We start from the raw sequence: 27,951 nt of genomic DNA, 5'->3' as shown, positions 1-27,951 counted from the left end.
AGCAGGTGGTTCACTATAAAACTCTGTAATAGGGACAATGATACTGACAAACACCACGGAAACACCAAACCTTTCATCCTAAGAGAGCAGTTTGCAGTGCTTTGATTGGTGACTGTTTTCAGTGGCAGATTAATCAATATTTGACAATCAAGTGAGCAGTACAGATGCTATAATGCAGGCCTCGTGTTTATGGGATCATTGCTTTTTTTAAATAGTGAAAATTACAGCATTTCCATATAATACTGTCACGTTCCCATAGTAAGTGGTTATCCATCCCATGCTTACTCCATAGTTTATTCCAACATCCAACTGTATTGTGTTTCTGCTTAAGTACAGTAAAGAGAAACAGAGCCCAGCCTTGTTTCTGTACACATTTGGCCAATAAAGCTGTTTGTGATGTAACGACTGTCTGAAGATATCAGTATGATCAGGAGTTACTGTGGTTATCAAGAACAAAAGCTGGCAAAGCCAGGGTTAAATGTTATGTTACCGGCTGGTGTTCATGTGTGAATGAATACATGAATGCACAGATGGTAGAACCGCAGCTGTGCAGTGGGCGATCTCCTAAAAACTACAGGAAGAACTGTAACGTTGGTTGTATATTTGATTGCAATGTGCAGAAAAAAAATCATGTGGAGGATCGTGCCTGGTATAAGCGAACAGCAGATTCACCAAAGGTTGCAGTGTCCAAAAGTTTCGGCTCGTGCTAAAAGGCTCACTAAGCATTCGTCTGTACAGGAGTCCCTAAATACGCAGTTTGGAATGACAGTATGATTTGGGACACAGTCGGGTGGAGTTTTAGTCATTTTTAGCATAATTTGATTGTTGTAATCCAAACAAATCAAGACTCTTTCAGGTGCTTCCCCATCAGCTGTTGGTTAGGCTATAATTAAACCAACAGGTCGATGGCAGCGTGCAGAACTCGGTGACTGAAACAGGTTTGTTGTTCACATTAAAGCCCGAGAGGGAAAACCTCTGAGCTGCGGGTCAGTCGGTTGGTTCTCTCACCTCAGATGCACCGAGCCCCCGCGACATGAAACAAGCCGCCACAGGCAGTGTGTGTGTTTGTTTGCATCGACGTGAAACTATAAAGCAAGTTCAAAACAGAAATATCCCACCTTACATGTCGCCTTCTTCACCTGTTTCAAGGTGAAAAATTGGATCTCACACCAAGTGGCTCGCATTTTTGCAGACATTGTTTTTATCTTCCTCCGTTCAGCAGACGCGCACAGTTCAGGCAATTTCAAGCTCAGCTGTCATGTTTTAGAAAACATTACAATGACTTGCATTCATTTCCTGGAGCAACACGACTCGCAGCGCCTACAGCTGAACATCTGTTTTAATGACTCGTTCGCACCAGTATCAAAAACATCTGAACTAAGATGCTATCAGACGAGCTTGAACTCACTCACATCATCTCTCCATCCTCAGAACAACAGCTAACACAGTGAAGCAGAGCAGAACCAGCAGAGTCAGGAGGTTGGCTGACGAGGCGTCTGATTGGATGCACGCATTCTGGAACATCCTGTTTGACCCCGTACAGCTCTAAAGCTCAGCAGCAACATCCCCTCACAGATGACACATCGTGGATTTGACTTCACAGTGAATCTGGCACTTTTCACACATGGATTAAATACCACAGTCTCTAAACTGTGAACTGTGAATCTATTAATCATCAGGTTGCTCTTTTTTGATCTATAAAATTCCTCGCATTTGCACATCTATCCTCACATTCCTCTGTTTTCTCTGCTTCGCTCACCGAGGTGTCAGAACAATCCTTGTACTCGGCGCCGTTCCAGCAGGGCAGAGGAGGCGGGAGACCGAAACAGCTTCCGAGGTAGCGGAGATGACTGGTTTCCATGCCTACGCGGCAAACGGTTAAAACCGGGTCTCAGAGTGAGTTTTGCAGAGGCTGCTCACACCCCTCAGGACTGAGCAGGATAAATCCAGTAAAGCTTCAGGTGTTCTTGAAAATGAGTTACGAGCTTGCATAATTTCCTCTGGGATTAATAAAGCATTCTGATTTTGATTGATGGATCAAAGGCTGCTTTTGCCCAGAATAACATGCAACAGTGGAAACTATATCATTTTTAAGATGATCTTTTTCCACGTTAATGTGCTGACACTAGTTTCAGAACTATGATATACATAATAACCTTCCAAGTGGAACATTATTGCTATAGAGCAACACGATCATTTAACTGCACTGCGTGTTTCCACTTCGTGGCTGTACAGTAGTTCTCGCTTTTCTTTGTGCTTTCCTTCAGTAGCAGCTCCTAAAGGAATATTCAGAGCTCTGCAAGAGAACCATAACTACAAGTGGAAGGCCAAACAATGAACTAATAATTCATTATGAAGCCGAACCTTTAGCTGAGTCTTTGCAAGGTCTTTCTCACCATTCACATTGCCGATCACTGGCTTCAAATCCTCCATCCTTCAGACCTGCATACTCTCGACACACGAGGCCGGCCATTGTTGTGCAGCAGGAGGAAGCCAGGACCCAGCACAGTCTGACAGCGGGTCCAAGAATTTTATCCCAACACCTTAATGCCGTCAGGCTGCCGTTGGCTAGCCTGTTCACCTCTATGCATCCTTCTATGGATATTCCTATTGGCTCTATCCAAGCCTCTTAGAGTAACTTCCTGTTTCCTGGAATCTCCTCCATGTTCTTCAGACTACACTGGGAGACACAGCAAATCTATCTGATGGCATGTCTGTGAAGGTCCTCAGTCATCCAGGTCATCGTAGCCTAAGGAGCTTGGAAAGAAAAGTGTCTGGACTTCTTTAAGTTGCTTGAAGACGTTTCAGACATTGGCTCATGTGATTAGGTAGAGGATCATTAGGATCCCATGTCCCTCTTGGGGGGACACTCCCATAGGGCTTAAATCTGGGACCCTCCACCAATTGACCGTAGAACTGAAGAAGCTCTTGGGTACATCTGAAAGAAGTCCAGAAGCTTTTCTTTCCAAGCTCCTTAAACTGTATTGATGTGCCATTCTGGAGGAATTTGACTACCTGCACCTACCTGTTAATACATTAACGTACATGCGCGTCCGTCAAGTTCCTCAGTCTTCCTTAAACGTGACCCAGGCCTCTCAAAAAGCTGGTTGTGTTGTGGACAAAAAGTACCAATTGACTTACTGCCCAGTGCGACTCAGTTCTGAGCTCAAGTGTTTGCACTTGGAATGAAACTATCAAATTGCTTTCCACTGTCTGTGTTTCCACAGAAGCTTAAATTGAAAAGGTAGCGTCTGTTACAGCAGATGATGATAAATTAGTATTTTCTTCATTTATTTGAAAGATACTTTGAAGGAAGTAATGAATAAAAATTTATCTGCAGGCTTCACAAAAAATGGGAAACATGTCATCGAAGCCCACTGCAGTCGGTAAATTATCAGTTTAATATTCATTGTAATATCAGCATCATTATGTGCTGCAACAAGCTCTGATAAGATGTGTCAAATGTTGGAGAAAGTCATATTTGTCTGTCCGACCAAATAAATGAGATGTTCTGGGTGATTCAGGAGCTCATTTCTTTTGTAGTTTCAGTGAGAAATAGCATTCATAAACACTCACTATTAATGTCACTTTACAGATTGATATCATTTGTTTATGTGACCACAAACCTTCCTCTCATTCTCACCTTCCACGTCTTCTACCAAGCTTACAGGCTTTTCAAATTAAACTGAGACTTTGCATTTCAAGATTGTCGCATTACAGACACAAAAAGTCAAAATCCATGTTTTTCTGCTTTCTTTCTAAACTTCTTTTGGACAAGCGTAATCTTTTTGTAGTTCTGTTAGAGGACATACCGTCCATTTTTGGAACACTTGAGGGTGAAGATAGTTTCTAGAACTCTTTTCTCAAGCACCAAACCCAGGGTAGAGTTTGTGAGGATGTCTGCCTTGAGGCCGAGTTTTCAAACATTCAAATGAAAGGCAGTGAAAGGAGCTGGTGCTTCCTGGATGCCTCCAAAGTGAGGTGTTTTGGGCACGCCCAACTACGAGGAGATCCCAGAAAACACCAGGACACGATGGAGAGATTATGTTGGCTAACTTGGGATGTTGACGCCAGAGTAGGGAAGGCAGCTGGTGTCCTGCGACGTCTCCAACCTGTTTGGAACTCGACCTCCCTGAATGTTAGGGTCAAGATCAGACTATTGAACTCTATCGTCTTCACTACTGCACTTTACGCTAGTGAAACCTGGCGCTCAACAAGTGCAATTATTCAACACCTGAACGTGCTTCAACAACGTGACCTGCGGCGAATCCTGAGAATTTCCTACCGGGACCGAATAACAAACGAGGAGGTCCTACGAAGAGCAGGCACCCGCCCATTAGCCGATGTTGTCGCAGAAAGGCGCTTCCGCTTTGCGGGCCATATTTTACGCCTACCCCCTCATCGCCCAGCTAAGATTGCCATGACATGGCGTCCACACACTGGCAAGCGAAAGCAAGGCCGACCAAAAACCACATGGCGTCGAACATTCATGGACGATCTGAGAACTGTCGACATTGCCTGGGACGAAGCTGAAGCAGTCGCTGCTGACCGACATCGATGGAGATCACTAGCTGCCCGATGCGCCGCCCGGCGTAGGAGGAACTAAGTGCTAAATAAGACTTGGGATAATCGAAACAGGAGGTCCAAACAGGAGGTCCCCGCCTTTGGACCTCCCTTTCCAAAGGCAGGAACCCTACTGATGAAAAATGGTTCCATTTCCATATAAAGAGGAAGACTTGAACCAACCACAGCATATCCCTCAACATCGGTCAGCTCAGTGTTGTTCTTCTTGGGACAAGAGGATGATGGGAAGGTTGGGTTGGGGTTATGGGAGGGTTAATGTGATGTATGTTACCTGGAGGAACGAGGGTCCCTCAACATAATACGTAACACAGTAACATTTATGGTCTTCGAGGTGAAATTTGCAACAGCATAAGAGCTTTACCTAAAGAAGACAGACATAAATAACCTCACAAGGACACACTAAAGCACAGCTAAAGACATAATACGATAAAACACAGGTCTCTGGGAACACGGACACGCTGCTTTTCTGTCTGCAGCTAAAGAGAAAGGTGCTGATGATTTCACAGGAAATCCAGCTGCTGTTATCTCAGAACACAGGCTGTATTTCCACAGGCCTGCTGAACGATGTAGCTACACTCAGAAGGGGAAAAACATTACATATCCATCACAGAGAAATGGACCTTTTCAAAATCAGGCTAAAAGGCATTTAAAGCTCCTCTTGATGCGGATTGAGCAATCAGATTTCAGTCCCTCTTGAATTCATCTTGGATGCATTTGCACTTGTCCTTTGAGACCACGTACCTCCCCGGTCCAACCATGATTTAGCATAGATGGGATATTTAAGGTTTGCAGTGTAGATGATCCATCGGCAGGCAAATACCTGTAGGAAATATCCACAATTATTCAAGTAGTACATTTAAATAAACTGGCCAGGAGTTATAATAAGTATTCAAGTCAGATCATTTCCAGCTGAATTATTTCTGTAACATATGAGCTGAAATAGCAGAAACAGCCCTCTGAGGCCTGCATCTTTGCACTGACTGTTGCATGTTCATAAAGAAATAGGACCAAAAACCTTAACGAGTTAGTTTCATATGGGAGCTGTTGCTTCCACTCACCTCCACAGAGCCGTCAGCCTCACAGCGTTTGTGCCGACGAGGCAGCAGAGCTCTCGCAGCAGTGAAGGAGATGCTGCCTGACTATTTTTTTTAGCGTTCTCGGTGAACTGACACCATCTTGACTTTTTAAACATCATCTCGCAAAACCAAAAACATGAAACCTCCTCGTTCTCAGCTTTCTTCTTGAACTCTCACGTTGTGAAGAGCTGCTTTTAGTGCTACTCTCGTGGGCTTTAACACTCAGAAGGACGGCGAGGCGGCCGTTTTTCCCCGTACACTGACGAAGCGAGCGGGATGAGTGCTGACAGAATCAACTCGACCTGCAGTCAGTCTGGGAGTCACAGCGGCCTGGATGGACGGAGGTCATGACGTTGCTGTTAAGAACAGAGCTCCCTTAAGTACAGGGACGCCCTGGATTGCGAGCATCCGCATCCTTCGTGTTCAAATGAAATTGGAAAAAGTGTTTGTGTGCTTCGTTGTAGTGCAGGTGCAGATGTGAGCATCGCTGCTGGCTGCAGTGGACGGGTTTTCTTTGTGTTTGTTCTTTGTGTGCCTTCCTGATGCCTGTTAGTCTGTAAACTGAATGTAAAGGACACTGTGGTGCAGAAATAGAGACGGATAACGAGCCTGATGTCACGGCAGAGTACCATCCACATCAGGGACTGAATGTCAACAACACTCCGAGGCTTCATCTTCATCAGCTCTGCGACGTCAAGCAGACAAAGATCGAAGATTGATGATATCCTCTGCTTTTCATTTCAACCTGAAGAGGGTTTCCTTGTTTCGCAAAGCTGATTCTCGTTACACACACACACTGCTCACAGAGTGGGCAAACACACTGGACAGCGTCATCTTTGTGTAATAGTGGCAAACTTCACAATAACTGAGGAACACGTGTGACTGAGCCCGGCTTGACCTGTGCTGAGTAAAGTAACGTGCACGCTGAGCACTCCGGTTCAGCCTCTCCGTGGATCAGCCCCCGCGCTACACCTTTGATCTGAAGCGAAACACAGCGCCGTCAGTCTGCCTTCTTGAGTCGACCGCCGATGTTCTTTCTTCTTCAGTGTGGAGATGTTCACTGGTATTAATTTCAAACTAAATATTGTCTCTGTTCTTCAGTCCGCCTTGAGCTTTAAGTCGTCTTTGCTCTTCAAAGCTTCCCTCAAAAACTTTTCTTTTTTCTTTTGGAAGGATTGAAAGAGAGTCGATAAGAAGCCGACCCCAGCTGTTTCACTCGGTTTTCCATTTGTATCTCCATCATATTGGAACAACAACTCAATTTTGTGCTTTGACGGGAATCTTTTTCCCCTCCACCTCTAGAGTCCTGGGTGGATGTCCCACACGGAGGTCCATCCACACGAGTCTTTTACATTAACGTGGTGTTAAAAGCATCCTGTCTCGAGTGTAATGGCCCTGCTTCCCACTGCTCCCACCACCCATTAATGTTTGCTGTCAGGGATATTAAACCCATAGAGAGAGAAGGAGAGAGTCTGCGAGGCAGTGGAGCGAAATATAAACCAGCGAACTCCCTAATCCCCGCTGCACCGGACCACTCGCATCCCCCGAGCTCTGCTGCTGGCTTCAGATATAAAGCAGGAGCATTTCTAACAACTCAGCACGCTGGATTGTCAGCATCCATCCATCCATCCACGTTTAATTAGTTATCACAGTCCAAGCTGAGAACTTCCTGTCCAGAGCCTCCGCCTCCATCGGTGTCATCCAGGCGTAATCTCACATGTGCTGCATCACCCCCAAGCATCTCCTCTCACGCCTGAAGAAACCATTTCAGTTTCTGAAATCGAAGCCTGCAAAAATACTTATTTTCAGCAAATAGGGGAGAATTTTTGTTCTTTTCCAGTGACAGATTAATCAACTTCACGGTAATGAAGCAAATGTCATCCAGCACAACAGTGTGGCTCTTCGGTGTTTTAAATAGTCCTGTGGCACAGAGGAATAACAGATATAAGGCTCTGACACACACACACACACACACACACACACACACACACACACACACACACACACACACACACAGAGGCTTGTTAGTAGGAAATATGCAATTAGCTCTTGGGCGCTGCATTATGTAATGACACCCACATTTATTTCTAATACTATATAATAAAAGTACCCCAGTAGTGCATTTCAGGGAGGAGAGCAGCTTCTCGTTCAGCAACATTCAGAAACACAACACAAAGTTAACGGCCAAAAATAAACAACCGTCTTTACCTAGAAGCTTCGTCACTCGATATTTAGCAGAGTAACCTTGATTGTGTTTCACAGCTTCCATGTATATCTGCTCTCCCGATCGATACGTCATTAGCACCTTGTAAGGTCGAGGTGCTGCTGGTGGATTTTAACAAATAGTTGGACAGCCGCTGTGGAGGAAAAGATGCTGCTATTCCAACTCCACGCTGTCTTCATTCTCTCTGAGCCTTCAGGCTCTTATTGTTGTTTCTCTGTCTGAATATTTATCGGCAGCATTTTTGATCTGCGGCCAAAGAAACCCTCCCAAAAAACTGCAGTACTTCTTACTAATACGTCCAGCACTGCAGACTCTTTGTGTAGAACGTTAACCACGCCTGTTATATCTGTTGGCTGTGCAGGATCTCTTGGTTTTCTTGATAATGGTTTAATTTGTCTCTTCAGTAAAATCAGTTCACGGCAGGCGTTTTTAAACCCGGAGAAGACGGTTTAATCTGTGCCGACGTGGCGTCTTTGGGAGGCGACGCGTCAGCCGGAGAAAAAGCCTAGCCGTAATCCTAACGATCTTTGGCTGCCGAGCGGCTTCTGTAATTAGCCTGCCAACCTCACAGCGCCACTGAGGGTGGGGCTTATAATCTAAAGCAAACTTGGAAGGGTTTGTGCTTGGTAATAACACGCCGGTGTCAAACCTGCAAATAAAAACTGAATGTTTGTCGTTTTTCTTAACGAGTCGGAGAGTGGCTCTAAAAGTTATTTGTTCAAAGGGTCAGAGGACTCTTCACTGACGTGCGTTAAATATAAATGTTGCTCTGCATGATGGAAAGTGAAGACAGATTCAAACACAATCTTTCAACAACACAAGATTTATGTGCTGGCTCCTCGGTACAGAACTGGCTGCAGGCTGTTGATACAATATTTATTTATTTGGTTATTTATTCTTCTTAACTGGTCTCCACTGGATGTTGGTAGACCTGCTCAGAGGTGTGGGCCAATTCAAACTCAGGCGAGTTACCTCTAAGACCGCTCGGAGTTGCGTGATTTGTTCAGTTTTAATTTGACTGCCTTTAAAAAGTGTAACAGATAATATATAGCTGATACAATGTAACATCATTATGCAAAAATTAACCTTTAAATAATAACCGCATGAGATTAAAATGAATAAACAGTGATTAGCTGAGCACATGGATGTCACATTTGATTGGGGTAATCTTGATGGTTTACCGAGGTCGAGCTCATTCTCTTCTTGCAGCTGACTGAGAACGTTTCTAAAATATAAAGAAAAAACTTCAGTAAAGTCTGAAAAGTTTTCTCTGTGGAGTTTTACGAACCTGTGGAAAAAAGAAAGATGATTCAGTAATGAGTAAAACTGCTCTCACGTGATTTGTTTAGCGGGTCTGTGCAGAAACGGTTAAACACTGATAACCAAGCAGAAGTGATTGTGCTGATCCTGGGTATCAGAAACCAGCTGCTGTCAAAACCACAGAACACATTTACACTGCAGCCCAACAGACACTCACTTGTTTCCCAGCCTGTTATATCTAGCTTTTCTCTCTCTTGACATGTTTCCCATCTGACTTTGTGCTTTCAACTGCTGAATAAAAGCAGAAGCACCGCTCTAGGAGTGATGCAAAAAGATGCAAGCAATCCATACAGCAGTCAGCTGTAGAGCAACTCCACAAAACTTACACAAACTAAAAACTACCAAACTGCCAGCTGCTGTGACCATCCTGCAACTTTAGCCTGTCAACATCCAACATGGGCTGAAGCTAAACGGTCACGGGGGGGTTGGGGGTTTCTTCCAGGAGTGGAAGGACTCCCTTTTACCAGGTTCAGGGACAACAGGGGGCTATGAGATCTTAAGGATATGTTGGGTTCTGGTTATTCGACCTACATGCTGCCAACGGAGAGAGGTCATTATTCTGGTTACAGTGACATAAAGATCTATCTGTTCTTATCTTATTCAAGACCTTGTGTGTCAAAGAGGTTAAAAAGTCTTGTGATGCATGACTGTGTATCCCCGTTGGGTCGTTGGACACTGATGATGATTAGCAGCAAGCTCAGCAGTCAGATTATCCTAACTTGTATGTCGTACTGTGTGTTGGCTGCTCTAAAGTCGTGGTGAAAGGGTTAAGCCTGCAGGTGTGTGTGTGTTTCAAACCTGGAGTTGAGGTTAGCACAGTACAACTCTTCCCTTTGAATGCAGTTCTGATCTGATGCTTTTGGATGTCAGTCAGTGTTTCAGTTTGTTACGTGCAGCGGATGCTTCCTGCAGCGTCTGCCTTCGTTCCTCAGACAGACGAAGTGATCAAAAGTCCTGACCTGTGTGATGTCACGTATGAGACGAAGGAGAAAAAAGGCTAACTGTCTAAAGTCAACAGGACGCTTTGTTTACAGCCACAGTTCTCCCCGGGCCTCGTGTCTTTATGATTTCCTCAGCGTGTCGTCTGCCTCTCTGCTCTCAGTCGCGCTGAGCTTCTCGCACATTTGTGTAGCTGTCAGTCATGTGAGTCAGCCTTCATCATCGTCATCCCCCTGTACCGTCCCCCCGGGCCGACTGCTGCGGCGCGATGGGTCGAGGTCACGATGTAACCTCATCAGACAGCTCAGCGAGAGGGATGAGACGGAGCGAGCAGGCGGAGGCTCGTGCGTCGCTGCTAAACCGTCCTGACCTTCCAGGAAATATTCACAATCAAAACAGTGTCGCTTTCCCCCCCTGAGTATCCAAAAAATGGCGACATCAGTCTGTCACCGTTTTGGGCCCGTGGCCCGAAATATCTTGACTGACATGATGGCAGGTCTCTTGATAGTCATCGATCCCTAAACTGCCAGCTGAGTCAGTTCGTGATGGGACACGAGCGCCATCGGACTCGTTTTTGACCACGACACAAATGAACATTCAGACGGTGGAAATATGAGCTATAGCCACAAGTTTACCACAGGTATATAAAATGCGTAGCCACACAGTCCGCCTGTACTAACGTTTGTAAAAGAGCAGGTCGTTCTAAGGCAGCGGTCCCCAACCCCCGGGCCACGGGGCTGCGAGAGTTGAGGCTCTGGTGTGAAATTTATGGTTTTCAGGCTTTTTATCGTGAACTCTGTTTCCCTGGGTCTTTCCCATGTTGTAGTTGTGCGCCTTATTTTGAAAGAAATATTTACGCATTACCATAGCAACCAGAGAGCATTAAGGGGCAGAGAGGAGGATGTTACTCTGAATGTTGTTGGCACATTTCAGGAGGACGCTGCTAATAAAGTTGCACAGTTACACAGTAAATTCACGTTTATTATTATATTTACAGAATACCACAGTTTTTGTCTTGGTCGTATCATTTTATTTTGTTGTGTTTATCCTGCTGGTCTAAAGAGTATGGAAGCCCGTTTCCGCCACTAAATAAAAACAAATTTCGAGAAAAGTTTCTCAAAATTTCGAATTAGCTCTGCCAATCAAAAATCTACGTGAATGAGGTTCTTGTTACCCGGAAGCATATGGCGCAGAGGAGCGCGCACTCAAAAACGGATCCCAACAAATTGGCGCTTTCGCGAGTACGTTTGCTGATAGTAACACCATGTGATTGTGCATTCACGACTGGATGTAATACCGGCAGCTTAGCTGTTGTAGCTGAGGGCTTCAGCTTCCGGGTAACAAGGAAATGACATCATTCACGTAGATTACTGATTGGCAGTGCTAACTCGAGTTACTTTTCTCAAATTTTTGAGTTAATAAGTCGAAATTTTGAGTTAATAAATCGAAATTTCGAGTTAATATGTCGAAATTTTGAAAAAGTAACTCGAAATTTCGAGAAAAGAACTCGAAATTTTGAGTTATGGATCCTTTTTTCTTTAGTGGTGGAAAGAGGCTTCCATAAAAGAGCCTACCGAGGGGCGGGGCACTTAAACAGCTTTAATCTGATTGCCGTTTGACGTCAAGAATAGAAAAAACTGAGCTTTTAATTACACTGGACTCATTATCCACAATGTTACGATATGATCACCCTCCATCCGAGCATCTGTGAGACGGGAAATATTTTAAGTGACCGAAAGAAAGAAAAATCCAACTCTGTTTGATTTTCTTAGGAGGGTTAAACACAGCAGCTTCGTGCAGGTTTTAAACACTTAAAGACGCCATCATGGATCTGTGTTTTTAAGGCTTAGTATCAGTGTTCCTGTGTTGTGATGAGGCACACTTTGCCGACGACACTGTTCCAGCGATCTACAGTTAGTGCCAAGATGTGCAGCAAACTGCCAAAAACAGGAAGAAGATGGCTTCTGGCAGCCAGACAGAAAAAAGAAACCCCAAAAATAGCTTTCACAAATGTTTTATGAGTAAAGAAACATAGAAAAGCCAATTATTTGGTCTCAAGGATGTTGAGAAACTTTAATGGTGGAATGTGAGTGTGGTTTATAAAACCCTCCCGAACGCAGCTTGAATTTTGAAACTCCTCTCTGATTGGTTAGACTCGCAGCCTCCATGTTGTTCAGCTGTCCATTCTCGCCGTGAGTTAAAAGCATAAATTTATTACATCTGAACGGCAGCCAAACTCACCTAAGACGGCTCTTAAAAAATAGCGAGATTGATGTAAGAAATATTTTGGATAATGCAATTATATGAACGGTGCACGGCGAGTCCGTCGGGAATAACAAGGTCAGCATGTTCTGCCAGTTCTTATATCGTGAATTAATTCCACTCCATACATTTTTATTCTCTTATTTTCTTCTCAGCCTTTGCTTCATCGTGTTTCTGCAAGCTCCCCTCTTCACCCACACTCGTCATTAAAAGCTACAATATACATGTTTTTACCTTCAGGGTTGACGGGTAATTGTTGTTGATAACCAATTTCTGTGCCCACAGTAGCAGAAAATAAACCAGAGGGCAATGTGGGCTGCATTTTAATGACCGAGCAGGAAGTAAGGACCCAGAGGCAGAATCTAAATAACACCAGCGAGGAAGAACGGAGTTGGATGGGAGGACGGAGGCGATCGAGGCGTGCGTGAGAACGCTCGCACTCTATCCAGGTCCAATAAAGGTTATGGTGACATCTCCACGTGGGAGATGTGAGGTGTGCTATGAGAACAGGTGCTGTGGCCTTTGCTATAGGTTAACCTGACATCATGTACACACACCGACTGGTTTCCATCACTTCACATAGAATCAGTATTGACTTCTCATTCATTATTTGGTTGTAAGTCTTTAAGGTGGGTGGGGTGCAATGAGATGTATGCCACATGAAGGGCAGAACGCCCTGCAGAACGCCGCGTTGTCACATGGCGATCAGCCTCACTCGCTCTGCACATGAATCGTGCAGCTGACTGGTGTATCTGCTCATAGCAGATGTGCACAAATAAAATGTGGGAAAAACACTTCTTTCTAAAAACGTCTGTGCGCGTTAGCTCTGTGGACATGCAGTTCACGAGCTGTTTATCCTCGAGGTTGTTGCTTGTGTGGAGCTTCACGAGTGTGTCAGCGTTTGTTGATCTGGAAGCCGAATGTGGAACCTGTTAGAAAACATCTGTCAGTCCGAGCCCCGAGGACAGAGAGCAAAGACGTGACACGAACTGATATTCATGGCCGAACGCTGTGTGGGAATACTCTTGTTTAGTGTGTGTGTGTGTGTGTGTGTGTGTGTGTGTGTGTGTGTGTGTGTGTGTGAAGTGAATGCACTCAGTGATGTAATATCCCAAACACAGATTCTTCTTCTGACTCCACCAGCTTCCTGGCTGCGTTCCACTGTCTGAATATGGATAATATGGAAAACCTGTTTCAAATGCCTCGTCTCAGGTATTTGTTCCCAAAGTCAGGACTGGACACAGTTTGGTTTTGTTAGAATCTGTCACGAGGTTTGGTCCTGCTCATTAGAGGATGTCTGTAAAATGCTAATGATGAATGAGCGATGGCTCTGTTGTATTCAGGTGTAGCTCGGCGCTATGACAGGAATCCAGCACGCAGAGCCTTTGAACAGCAGGCAGGTTTGGCACCGTTCCCCATTCAGGTGAGCTAGTTTCAGGCATGCTGGCTCATCATCATGCCTGACGGTTAGCCTCTTGGAACGGAGCCACTGGAAATGAAATTACCTGATGTGACACGTGAAAAAGGTCTGAAAAGGCTTCAGGCAGCAGGTGATATCAGTGAATCACCACTGCAGTCAGGTACAGGCTTTTAGAATGCTACATGCAGACATATTAGCATTAGCATAGGTAACATGATAAAAATTTGTGTTTATATCTATTTAAAAATATAATCTTCTGTGCTCTTTGTTGCATTTGATGAGATATGTGATTTTTTTAGCAACAGATCTTTTGAATGGCTGAAAAATTAGCTAGCTGTTTACTGCTAGTTAGCTGTTTACTGCTAGCTGGCTGTTTACTGCTAGCTAGCTGTTTACTGCTAGCTGGCTGTTTACTGCTAGCTAGCTCTTGGCTATCCTCTGAAAAGTGCTTTAAAAATGTTTGGTGGTCCCCCCAACTTAGCCAAGAAGGCCATTACACACCAGACTTTTTCGGGCTCGGCCGTTTGCAATGACTGCATAATTATGCTGTAAGATTTTGCGGCATTTTTTAGTTTTTGTTTTTTTTCCCAATATTACTTATTGATCTTGTTCAGAAACATCAGCACCAGCTCTTCATCATTTGATATCGACTTCATTTTTTTTTCAGTGTTTTTTGGAGACGATTTATTTGCAGAAGCTCAACGATTTCTTTTTTATTTTATTTTTGCATCTCAAAAAAATGTGAACTTCGTGCCATTTTTTGAGGCACGCTTGGTGTGTAATGAAACACGCAACTTTTTGACAGCTGCTTTCCATTGAGGTGTGAACACCTCTGCACTCCCTACAGGAGGCAACTAGACTTGTTCAGGCTGAAGCACCTGGGGAGGGATTCAGTGGCGGATTGCTGGTGTCGTAAGCCACCACGTCTGGTCACTGGTAGGCATTCAGTGGACATCGATGGCTTCAGAGGACAACCCCCACGAGAGGCTGAATACCTCGGACTGAAGAAGCTGATTGGATGAGAGGTGAAACTTAAAGAAGTCCAGTTCTTCTCAGGACTAGTGTGACCTGGACTGAAGACCTACGCAGATAAACACTCAAACCTTTATCAGGATACAGCAGCAGTTTTTCTTCGGCCAACAAACTTTGATATTTGTTACGAAGCATTAATAAAAAGAATAAACCAGGAATGTTCTCATTTCATTTTTCATTCAGTAGCATGATCACATTTTGAGACGTACAGCACGTGTGTGTTCAGTCATACTTCAGACCAGATGTTTCCTTTCGTTCTTTTATTATCTCTGTGAAATATTATTTTTTACTTCATATAATTTCGATCATTAGCTAACGACTCTGTGAGATCGTTGGTTTAAATATGCTGCTTCTAAACATGGAGCCAGAAGGCAGAACAACACCCACACGGCTCTGCAGTCAGACCATATGCTGGCGTGCGGCGCCGTGTGGGCACGCACTCAGATACATCCCTGCCTCCATCAACCTTTCACCTCTGAGACAATACAGGGTTTGCTGTTCAACCATCTCGGGTGGAGCCAAGTGTAAATGTCAGAATTAAGCGTCACTCAGGGAGAATAAAGGTTTATTTTTAAAACTGAATCATGAAGCAATGAGCATTTTGGGTGTTTTACAGTGATTTTACTTCTTCTTCATGATATCGCGTCATTATTTGAGATAACTCCACAGTTCTGTCATGTTTTGGGGGCGTTTGCATTACTAGCAGCTGCCTCTGTGCACGTGTTCCAGCTGGTCCAGGCTGATCTGCAGGACTGAGCTCTGCTCCACTTTGTGCTGTCAGCTGCGAGGCTGGCTGTCATCTGTAGGATGCTGCGTGTTATTAGGATTATCACATGGTGGCAGAGGACCGGCCGAGCTCCGGGGGCTTTGCTAAGTGCAAACCACTCGCTTTCTCAAAAGCCTCTGTTGCTCGACATTTTGGCAGGACGAGCCGTGACAGCGGAGGAGGAAGACGAAGGGGAGGAGGCCGACTTGAACTTTTCAAACGTGCACACCGCAATGACACGGGCGAGAACAAAGGCAGACGAGGCAGCTGTGGTGTCAGTACAGCAGCTGCTCCTCGGAGGCCACACTGCAAGATCTGGCTGCTGAACCTGAAGTGTGATAAAATGCTGCGTCAGCCTCTGAGAAGCGGCGTGTGATTAAATCGGCTTTGGGCGGTCCTTGTTATTAACCCCTCGTCTCTGTGTCTCTGTGTGTCTGCAGGCAGTGGAAACAAATCTGGCCTCCAAAGACAGTCACTGGGTGTTCGTCAACGAGGTAAGTCACACGAGACATTCAGAGCACGTGACACAAACTTTCTCCATCAGTGAACTTCTGATAGCAGGAAGTCCATCGTTCCCGACTTCCTGTGCTGTGAAACAGGGCAGAACCAATGAGACTGAAGCAGGGAATCATGCAAAGCTACTCTAGTAGAGTCCAAGAATAGAAACAAGCTGCCAGCTGTCAATCAATTAGCCTTTTTTCAAGCATCCCTCAATATTTTTTTATTTTTATCGATTACATTTGTTTTGGGTTTTTTCAGTTTTAGAATTTTGTTCTTAGCTTTTCAAATACTTATTTATGCTGTTTTGGCAGCTAGTTTGAAGCTGACTGTAACACATGAACACGCTCATTCATTCCCGATATTGTCAGGATTACTTACTGCCAGCAGATTAGACATGTGACCCTCCCGTCTCCAGACAGCTGACCAGAGCCGGCTACACAACAGCTGGTTAAACCAGTTAGTGTTAGCTGTGAGGCCCTTAAATATCAAACTTTCCCTCTGATAACCAGTTTGAATACATTTCCCCATGATATGAGAGTTTATTCAGTTTCATTCCAACAACGTTAGATAAAACAGCCACGCCCCACCTCAGTATCACTGTCATCGGACAGAAGTGAGCTTCGCTGACTCTTCCACTCATGTTGGACTCCTTTGACAAAGACTTACGGCCTCCTGCAGCCATCTTTTATGCTTTGTGCTGTTCTGGTCTAACTGGGGCAATAGCGACGTCTGTGCTAACCTCTTTAGCTCGTTGCTTTAACCGTTTCTCCTGACACGTCTGCATCGGTTTGGATAAAATCTCAGCTCGATTTAAATGTTGTTCTGAAAAGAACACAAATGAGTTCCTTTAAAGCATCATTTACATCACAGCGCGCCAAAGACTACCGAACTACCAAGCTTGGTTTCCTCTGGAAAAGTTTTCTCGCCATGTCGGCTTTGAGTTTTGATGATGTTGCTTTCATTACGGCTGATTTTGGACCAGAACAGTGGGACGGGCTGCACAGAGAACAAAAAGGCAGATAAGTTAAAGAGCCCCGTCCTGTGTGCTTGTTCTGATGGAAACCATTTATATGTGTGATACAAACACAAGCTGAGTGGGTTTGTTGCCGCCTCTCTCCAGCGGCTGGCTTTTTTTCTCCCCTCTGACGGGGATCGGCGAGCGTGGGCAACTTTCCATGCTGGAAGTAAAATTGAAATGATTGGAGGTGAAAAGAGAAAATGACAGCACCCTCCACCGCAGCTGGGATTGTGTTCAGTCACAAAATACCGACATCTCCAGAGCCGCGACTTCTCCCGACCTGCCTGCTCTTGCCAACTGGTTACAGGTTTATTTTTTTATAGTTTTAAATTATCTTTCCTTTTTAATTGCTCACTCTGCTCTCCCAGTATCAATCTTAAAGCAGCGACCCAGCCAATTAACTGAGCTGACAAGTGTTAACAGCATAATTCAGAGATGGCTGTTGGTGTCGTCTGCTGAAGGCTGAATACAAAAACCTCAGAGCTTTACTTTCAATGCCAGATTCCCTTTCCCCCCATTTTTCAGCTCCCAGCTTGGTAACAGCCTCCTCATTCACTTCAAATTATCTCCTTTATTTCAAAGTCATCATTCAGCTAATTACTGCATTTTTAATTAACCAGAAGATCGAAACAATGTTCAGATCCTGCAGCGTGTTTGGGCTTTTTGGCACATTAGACTTGTGATCACACGTTTCCTTTGATAAACACGCCCGTGCGTCTCGTCCTTCCACACTGTGTATGTATAATATCCTGTACCCATCAAAGGAAATCATTTAAATCATTCACAATTTTTTATTGCTCATTTTCTCCACTTTGCCACCTCCTCTTCTCCTTCCAATATGCTTTTAATTAGATTAACAGCAAATTATGATGTTTACATAGAAATATTCCTCAAAATATTCCAGTTATCTTCATTAATGTGGGATTTAAACTTCCTATGAAAGGAAGTGGGGAAACTCAGTCTACTGCATGTGTGATTTCTGGAATTCCTAATTATCCAAATTAAATTTTACATTTTTTAAATTATTCATGTTATTTTCACTGCTGGAGAGATCGTGGTAGGCAACAAAAGACAGGAAAGGTAAGTGGTCCTAAAAAGAAACAGCTGGAGGAACATATGCAGCCAATCAGGTTCATTGGCAGCAGGTTAGTGATTGGATATAAAAGGAGCCTTAGAGAGGCACCGTTTCAGAAGTAAAACTGGGAAGTGGTCTCAGGAAAAAAGTCGTCGGGTCTCAGAGACCTGACGACTTTTTTCCTGAGACCTGAGGATGTCCTAAAATGTACACTTTACTGGTGGGGATTTGGTCCTTCACTTATGTGGTATAGGAGTTTTGTGGGTTTCCAGTTTCATCTCTTAACCGGGCAGCAGTCTAGGAGTCCAGTTGCGCTTCTGAGGATATTTATTTCCATCCACCTCTATCTGCCTTCATGACCATAGGTGGGGGTAGGACCGCAGATTGACCAGCAAGCTTCACTATCACGTCTCTCTCTTCGTCACATCTGACATTCACATATCTATCCATCTATCAGTCGCTCGCTCCGCTCTCCCCTCACTTGTGAACAAGATCCTGAAGTATTTGAACTCCTGCACTTGGAGCAGCAACTCATTCCCGACCTGGAGTTTGCACCCCAGTCTTCTGTGGCTGTGTCACAGTGGGCTTCATGGTGGTGGGCTCTAGTGTAAGCAGAAGTCCACTACCTGATGAAGCGATGACATCCAGAGCATTTTCTTACTTTTTCATGAATGCAAACCACATGAAGCGTGTTGGTGTGAACCTTACAGGTAAAGATGGACCTTTTCCATAGATAAGAGAAGCACCAGCTTCCTTGTTACCATGGTGCCTCCTCCCCCTAATTCCTCCACACAAACATCATGTGAAATCGGCTCTCCAGCCTCCAACCTGCTTCATAAATACTGTTCTGTCCTTGTTCCCCACTTTGCTCTAAAGTTTTAGCAGCCTCTGTGTGTAGTGTGTCACCGAGCTCAGGCAGGTAACAGAGGTAGTTTCAAGTCCTGGTGGCGGCGCAGTGAGATGTCAGATGTCCTGCCAGCAGGTAGACACTGCCGACGAGCTAATTTCCATTTCCTTCCTCTTCCCTTCTTCCTGTCTGCTGTCAGCACCTCCCCGCGTAGTGTTCAGGTACACGGAAAAGACTTTCACCTTCATTGTGTAACGCAGACCCACAAAAACACACCACAACAACAGGTGAACAAAAACTCCAGAGTGATTTTAAACGCAGCGACGTGAAGGTTACAGTTCGTTTGAAATGGATTATTAATTATTAACTATTAAAAGGCCTCAGACTAGGTTTTTCAGTTATAAATTCATCCTTTAAGCCGCCAGTTTAAATTAAAATTATTATCATAATACTTCTGGTCAGATTTTACATTTAGATTAAAGAGTTTCCAGAAATCTCCATTCAGATGCTGGCAGACTTTTCCCCTGATTATCTCATCGATGGCAAACGCGGGGCTGAAAATACAAAGTGCAAACCAAGTGTAAGTGAATCAGTCTCCACAGACTGTTTACAGCTGGTCTCTATAGCTAATCTCCCCCTTTATAAAAACTGTACAGGAGTGTTTTTATAACGCTTCTGTTTAAAATGTTCTAAGGCTTAAAGTTATCCATTAAGAGCCATTAGCTGTCTGCTAGACTCCTCAGGTCATTGCAGTCCCTGAACCGGACCTCTGTGGTGCCATCCACCCATCCATCCATCGATCCATCCATCTTCTGAAATTGTCTGCCAGTCTTCACTTGTCTCCCAGTGATGCTGCAGTAAACTTCAAGGGGTACAACCATAACCAAGGATAACCCTGATGGCTGTAGAATAGGCTTGGCCAACTCCAGGCCTCGAGGGCCGGTGTCCTGCAGGTTTTAGATCACGCTGGGTCAGCACACCTGAATCAAATGATTAGTTCCTTACCAGGCCTCTGGAAAACTTGTTGAGGAGGTCATTTAGCCATTTAAATCAGCTGTGATGGACACATCTAAAACCTGCAGGACACCGGCCCTCGAGGCCTGGGTTTGGACACCACTGCTGTCGGACCTCCAGCTCTCCATGTCTGTGTCAGCAACTGAGTATAATCTAAGCTTCTTGTCAGGGTTGGCTGTGTGGCAGGCAGGCAGGAGTGGTGGGCCCAAAATGCAGGACTCAACATGGAAGTCAAACTTAAAGCGCAGCTTTATTGCTGGGACAAAAAGCAAAAAAAGCAAAAGCAAAGCTAGACACACTGACATGAGGCACAACCTTTCACAATAAAACAGGAAACAATTCACAAAGACGTAGACAAAGAAACACAGACTTTACACGGGCAGAACGAAACCAGAATGAACTAAAACCTACTAAATAATAACCATCATCATCATCATCATACCATAGATCAAGAAAATACCCAAAAATACAAAATCAAACCAAGACGTGAGAACTGAAAATACTGGGTCAAACTGACCCAGAACCGTGACACTTCTGCCCAACACACTTTGCACCTGACCCTGATAGCGCCTCCTGCTGGTGCTAAGGATACAGACGGCCACGCCAGCTCTAAGGGCTGCACTTCATAGACGAAGACCGGCCTGGAGGTGGGCTCCCTGAGGCTGGGCTCCACAGTGTAGGCCTGGTAATCCTGACCTGGACAGCATGAGCTGGTCCTTTGATTTTTCTTTGACTTTCTTTCATGGGGGGCACTTAAATCAGTTTGCCTGGGGTGACCCTATTAGGGGCAAAGGCCTCCAACAACATAGCCCCTGCTGTCACTGGTACACACAAACCCCTCCACCACCATAAGGTGGTGATTCATGAAGGAGGTGTTGTTGGTCCCCTTTGAAATGTTTTTATAGCATTAATGTGACACATAAATGAATCACTGAATCTTTAATTGCACTAAGAGACCATCCAAAAGTCTGTGCCTACTATCTTATTTATATTTTAGAACTAATGAGCTGATAACTTCGCACTCCACCCCCTCAAAGATGCAGTGTCTTCTGGCTTCAACAAACTCAGATCCAAAATACCAAATTGAAGGATTCGAAACAGCGACCACGGTCTGCAAACCTGTGGGTGACATCACCGTGCCCAGATCTAGCTTTTCCATGCATGGGTGCACGACTGAGAGACCTGCATTACAATGAACGGTTCCGCAAACACAACCAATAACAATCTGTTTGATGTCACTGATTGGATGGGTGAATTATCAAAAGTCTGTTTGTGCATTTTGAGCAAAGCAAGAAAATCTGCTGGTGCAGAAAACGGCTCCATGAAAAGTTTGTTTTATAGCACTTTAGGTTGTTTCCAGCCCGTAAAGGCTTCTGCATCTGCAGGATTCAGCTATAAATTTCACTTTTTTTCCCCAGGTACTGCAGTCTTTGCCAGAAATCCCTGCTCAAATAACCACACAGTTAGCGTAGTGCTGGGTGGCACTAAAGTACAAAGCGAGGCATGCTGTCAACAGAAGGAGAATGGCCTTTTCACCCTCTGTCTGCTGGCAACACAAACAGCCAGACAACACCACTGATGCCAATTAAAAAGACCTGGAGAGGGACAGAGACTTTGAGAGAGCAGAAGGGAGGAGAGAATCGAGAACAGAGCTGTAGAGGGAGGCAGTGTAACGGTAATGAGAGAAAGAGGTGAAGAGCGATGAGGACAACAATTAACCAGAGGGGGAAAGAGCGGCAGTGAGGGAGGGCTGGCAGTGAGAGGCACAGCAGTGAAGCCAAGCGGTCGGACGGTCGAGTTTGATCCGACGAACATTAATAACTCTGCACAAAGCGTCTGTGATCAGCTAAATAAAAATCCTCACATGTGTCAGAAGAAGCTGAAAGAAGAGTCCCGTGCTTTTTCAGTCATTAGTCGAAGAAAACAGATATAAACTAATCTGCTGACAGAAAACATTTGCAGCTCATCACTCCTGGCTACTATTTTACATTGAGAGCAGTGAGTAAAGATCTCCCTGGAAAACACAGATGGATGACGGGTGGTGGACGGGTGGAAACAGCAGGGCAGCAGCAGCACTGACTAATCAGGTGGAGAAATACTGAACATGAGTTGGTATCAACCTGTATGGTGTAGCTGTTAGTCTCCTACGATCAATCCTACGAGTAGAATTGATTAGAAATTCTAAACTAACAGGCTGAAAGTACAGGCTGTAATTAGGCTCTGTGGTATCTAACAATGAGCTCCAGATTGGTTTGTAAGCTACTGGATGACTTGTGTTGGCAATAAAGGGAAAAAACTGCTCCAAGTTGAGCCAATCAATGCTTTTTACTTGTTTTGGTCAGCTGATACTGACAGACACAAGATACAAGATGAGGAAAGGTTAGGAAATCTCACAGGTTTGTGTTTGCACAGGATCCAAAGTGAGATTAACAGCCAGTTAATCTACTCTATACCTACGTCCGGTCCAGACCACCCACCACTCCTCAAACTTTACCAAGAGGAAGCTAATATATGGCAAAAAATCAGCCTATTGGTGAATTTAAAATATTATTTTATATCATAAGCGATCTGCCTGATATTGTGTTGATGCCAAAGCAGCTTCATTAGACGCTGAAGGTCCTTTAAGTCCTGTACATTGTGCGTCGGGTCCTCCATGGATCAGACTTGTGTGTCTGGCACATCCCACAGATGCTCGAAGGCTGGTTCACCACAGTTCCTTCCTTGCATGGGTACCGACCACTGCACTCTCAGACTATGTTGATGGTAAACGCTAGGCTGGTTTAGCAAGGAAAATTCATGTTGGAGTACTGATCCCAATATTCCCAAACACAATGGCAACAATGAGCTGTTTAAAGATAATCCGGTGTAATGTTGTGCTGCTTCGTGCTGTTGCCATACCTCAGAAGAAACTGTAGAAGGTCCCCAAAACTTGATTCTGTTCATCTGGATGTTTTCAGCAGAAACGTTTCGTCACTCATCCAGGTGACTTCTTCAGTGTCAGCTGACTGCAGGACTGAAGGACTGAAGTCATTATGCTGTTACATACAACATTTGTTGTTGTAACAGCGTACCGACTCCAGCTCTTCACTTCCCCAGGACAGAGGAACTTTCAGAGACCTTTCACCCCTCATTGACACCATAGAGTAGAACAAACTGACAAAAGGAGCTCTCACCACCTCCTCACTGGTGCTTTTCTAGTCTTTGTAAGTCCGAACAGTCATTTGTGTTAAAAAAAGAGTTCATGTTGAACAAAATCTAATTACCTGCAGTGCACGATGGAAAACAGTTGGTGCAGATGAGATGAAAATGGACTCTAACTGTAAATGACACCCGTTCTTCTCTTTGAAATGCAAATCAGACTCTTTGTGAACATGAAGCAACCCCAGGTTACATTACAGCTGCTGCAGGTGTGACTGTTAAACAATCCATCTGCATCGACGGCTAAATCCATCAGAGACCCGTTTCTTTCTCACGGTTTTCCTTTTCTTCCTCCTCTTATCTCCGTCCATCAACACACAGAAGGGAAGCCAAGGCCGATGGAGTGCAGGTAATGAGAGCAGGGAAAGTCTTCCAGCAGTGGATTAGTAGGTAAAAAGCAAACTGAAGACTAATCATGTTCATAACAAATGAACTCCAAACTGTGAGTTAATTTCAGCTCATTTATTACAATCAAGACATTTAATAAAGTTGCACCCAATTAGTCCCCAAGTTCTGCAAAAAACACTCCATAATGTCTTATTTTAGTGTGATTTTAATCAAAATTCACTCTGCATTTACCCAAATAAACTGAGGGTAAGACACTGGTTCCAAGTTCTCGTGTTGAAGCGTGCCATGAGTTTTGAGTGTCTGTTATTACACCGGGCTCATCCCTCAATAATCAAAGTCAAAGCACGAAGAGCACAGAGATTTCATTATTGGAATTTTAAAAAATATATTTCATTTTCTCAGTTTTATTCGTTTAATTAGTCCAATCTGACACGTTTAAAAGTCTCCAGCAGCAGAGTTTTGACAGCTTTTATAACTACAGTTCACTTCAGAGAATCAACAGAGAATCAGCCGGTTTACAGAAGATTAATATCTGTTGCCTTAGCTATAACTAGCACCAGCTAATAACAGCTCATTGTCCCAGGTGTGTTTTTGCTTGTATTAGCGACTTGTCTTTGCTGGTTTGTCTCAGGTGCTTGTTTTTGCAACTTTTACACAACTACACCATTAATGCCCATCAGGGGGCCGGCGTCGGATGCTAGCCTCGGCTACATGTGAAGAACTTTGGACACGGCCTTACACCTGAGCAACTAAAGTGCAAACTACAAAGTAAATTAGGGTGAAAAGTCACAGCTTTCTACACTCAATGTTCTGAACATTATGAAAACACCAGGTAATCACACGGTGCCCTCGCTCACCGTGTGGTGAGAGGAAGAGGACCCAAATGCAGACACCTGGAAACAAAACTATATTTTAAGAAAGTGAGCTGTTTATTAGAGGCTGATGAAAAGGTACAAACACAAAGGGGAAGGGATACAAAAGTAAACACTAACCTAAAGACGAGGGAGACTTAAACTCAGGGGACTTGACAGACTCGCAACACTAAAGACACGACGCCATAACCAACACAGACCCGGGATGAAACTGGGCAGACGAGAACTAAACAGGGAAACAGAACTCACTATCAACAGGACTAACTGAAGTGTAAACTATACAAACAAGACCATTATAATACGAAAAATGCATAAAACTCAAAATGTTGGGTCAAAAAACCCGGACCCTGACTGAACTATCCATTAAGACTAAAAGTCTTTTGTCTCAGGCTGTAAACATGTTTTAACACTGGAGTCAGCCCCAAGTGGGCATTTGAGGAACTGCAGTCTTATTTATTTTCACTTCCTCATAAGCGCAGGTACTCTTGGACTGTGTGGTTTAAGACCCGAGTGCTCTGACATGCCGACTGTTTTGGCGTCCGTGAGGTCATGCGTGCTCCCCACAGGATGGACCCTGCTGGTGATCAGCTGATTACCATGAACTTCATGGTTTCCTGAGGATGAATCATAATAATATTGTTGATTCTCTGCAGTGCATCATCAGGTCAAAGCTGTCCTGCACGACTCTGATGTTGAACCCTCATATCATGCAGCACCTTGAGGAAGCTTATGAGCCGGCACCGTCTGAATAAACGGCGCTGACGTGTTAGCATGCTAATATCCCACAGTAATCATGTAAGGATGTATGAGAGCAGCTCTCTCCGTGAACCTGCTGATGTCTGCACTGCTCACACACAGCTCATCCCCACACTGCAGAGCCCTCACATTTTTCATCAGTGTGACAATTTTGTTTTCTGCTGTGTAATGAGCTGCACTCATGGTAGAAACTTGTGTTGCTTAATAACGCCTAACAGCAGTTGTATAATACCAGTCTCACGGCGGGCTATGATAAACAGCTCGCCATGGCGTGTTTTCTATCATCTGAAGTGTTAACCGACAGCCTCATTGCTTCTGAATAAGCTGCAGTAAGCTGTGCGCCCTGTGCTCTCGGTCAGGATCCCATCTTTCTTCACAGCACCATTACCTGTTCCTGAAAGCTACATCACACTGTGTTTTTCACCAAATAACTGCTCTCCAAACCTCTTATCTGATTCTTTCCGTGATCACCAGCTTCCCTCCCAGTCGCTGTCAGAATCAGCACCCCCCTCCCATTAAATCTGCTTGTGCCTGAATGCAGGTCATTACCATGCCCTGTAATATTGCATCCATCGGCGCCTCGCCTCAGAGGTGCCAAGTGCAACCAAATGGTCTGAATTGGATTTCTTTGAGTCCCTGCAGTCACTCAGAGATCAATCAAGCATCAAAGCGTGGCACGAAGCACCCGGTCGCAGCTAAAAGCCATGTTTTAAAATTATATATCAAAATAGGCCAAAGAATTAATAATAATAATGATGGATTGCATTTATATAGCCCTCAAAGCGCTTTACAATTCCACTATTCATTCACTCTCACGTTCACACACTGGTGGAGGCTACAGGTGTAGCCACAGCTGCCCTGGGACAGACTGACAGAAGCGAGGCTGCCACATCGCACCATCGGCCCCTCTGGCAACACCAGTAGGCGTGTCTTGCCCAAGGACACAACGACCAGGACAGATAGAGCTGGGGGATCGAACCGGCGACCTTACGGTTACAAGATGAGCTTCCCAACCCTCTGAACCTAACTAAACAATTCTTGTGTAGTTAGTGTGTAGTCAGTGTGTAGTTAGTGTGTAGTTAGCGTGTAGTTAGTGTGTAGTTAGTGTGTAGTTAGTGTGTAGTTAGTGTGTAGTTAGTGTGTAGTTAGTGTGTAGTGTAGTCAGTAGTTTTGTTGTGTGTCAGAACAATGAGGCGCCTGCTGAGTGTTACAGGTGTTACAGCAGTGACACATCTGCTGCTGTCAGGCCTGCAGGTATCAGGCTGTTGTTCTCCTTCATCTCATAGTGGACAGAAATTATTTTTTGGAGCAGCACAAATAATTTGTGTGGCATCAGATTTGATGCAGAACAGCTGATTGTTCTGTAAATAGTTTGAAGTGTTTGTTTAAAAAACGCCTTGGCTGCATTTTTAGGTAAACAGCTGCAAAAAATGTTGTTGTTTGCAAAACTCAGTTACTTTTTTGAAGAAGTAACTATATAATTAACTGCCCAACATTGGTCATTATTTACTGTATTTGCAGACAGAGTTACAGACTCTCTCCCAGACCACAGACTCATAATACAGTCACAGCTTTATATAAAAGAAAATAAAAAAAATAGAAAGTTGTGTTTTCAAAATTGGAGTTGAAGTTATTTTTCCTTCCAATAGTGTTAACATGCTGCAGGTCATCAACAAGATTGTTTTAAATTTTCATTGTAAGTGGGCTGAAGCAGTTAATTAAAAGTAGTCTAACATAAATGCTGTAATTTGATTATTTTAATAAACATGTAACTTGGATGGATTCGATGCTGGCGTGACCACAGTGCACACGTCTGCTGTTGCTCACAGTGGTCCAAGGGACGCTCAGGGAGTTTGTGTGTTCGCTCAGACACGTGAAAAATTAGAGGGAACATTGCTCAGGACCCCAGCCCTCGGGGCCTGGACTCCCCCACCCCTGTTCTAAATGAACACTGATGTCACCGACCAGTCAAATCTGAACGGAGCTCATTTTGGCCTAAAAGTTTTTGGTTCCATCATAGCCGAGCTCGTACTCTGCTGCAGATACCAGCGTCTGTACAGCTTCCACTTAGTCTCTGCTTCAGTATCTGCCACAGAGCCGACCGTAAAATCAGTTTTCATGTGTTCTGCACGGAACATGAGAACTTTACGAGTCGCAAACGTTTCGTCTGCACTTTTGTGTCACCTCCACACACCCCAAACAAGCTGCCCAACAAACCAACAGTTTGCACACTGTTGGTTTGTTGGGGCCGCACTTGGTCATCATCAGGCGGATCATTCCTGATGATGTGACCCAAATATCTGACTTTATTCATCACATTTAGCTCAAACAGACTGAGGGGAAATTTCGATATCGTCGCGTCCAGCATCATCCTGCCGACTTCACTGAGAGCGCTTCTTGCAGACCAGCACAAAAATGTACAGAAAAGAGATGAAAGTAAACAAAGTGAATGAACCTGATCGTCTGAAGCTTCACACCTACTCAGGAACATTATTCCAGATTGGGATGTAAACAGGAACGAAGAGAGGGCGGCTGTAACGCCTGGCTCAACTAGTCTGATTCCACTTCAGGATGCACGTTAATAAATAACATTCGTGGAATAATAATTTTTATTAGCAGTGTCAGGAGCTCAGTAATAATGTTGCCTTTTTAAATTTGTTGTTCTTTAGGCCATAAAAAGTACTTCGGTAAACTCCACA

At 44.4% G+C, this 27,951-nt stretch overlaps 1 protein-coding gene across 3 annotated transcripts in view; it reads left to right on the top strand.

Annotated features, from left to right (window-relative positions):
* grid1b (glutamate receptor, ionotropic, delta 1b) overlaps nucleotides 1-27,951 on the top strand; it is a 585,542-nt gene that overhangs the window by 469,449 nt on the left and 88,142 nt on the right. For all 3 annotated transcript variants that reach the window (XM_080305280.1, XM_080305279.1, XM_080305281.1), the window contains exon 5: nucleotides 16,064-16,117. In XM_080305280.1, the coding sequence (XP_080161406.1) occupies nucleotides 16,064-16,117 (54 nt within the window). The remainder of the gene's footprint in view (nucleotides 1-16,063; nucleotides 16,118-27,951) is intronic.

Source organism: Astatotilapia calliptera, chromosome 8, assembly GCF_964374335.1.
Source record: "Astatotilapia calliptera chromosome 8, fAstCal68.1, whole genome shotgun sequence".
In the NCBI taxonomy this organism is placed as follows: domain Eukaryota; kingdom Metazoa; phylum Chordata; class Actinopteri; order Cichliformes; family Cichlidae; genus Astatotilapia; species Astatotilapia calliptera.
The sequence above is the reverse complement of the archived record's forward strand: the minus strand, read 5'-3'. Positions and strand labels throughout refer to the sequence as shown.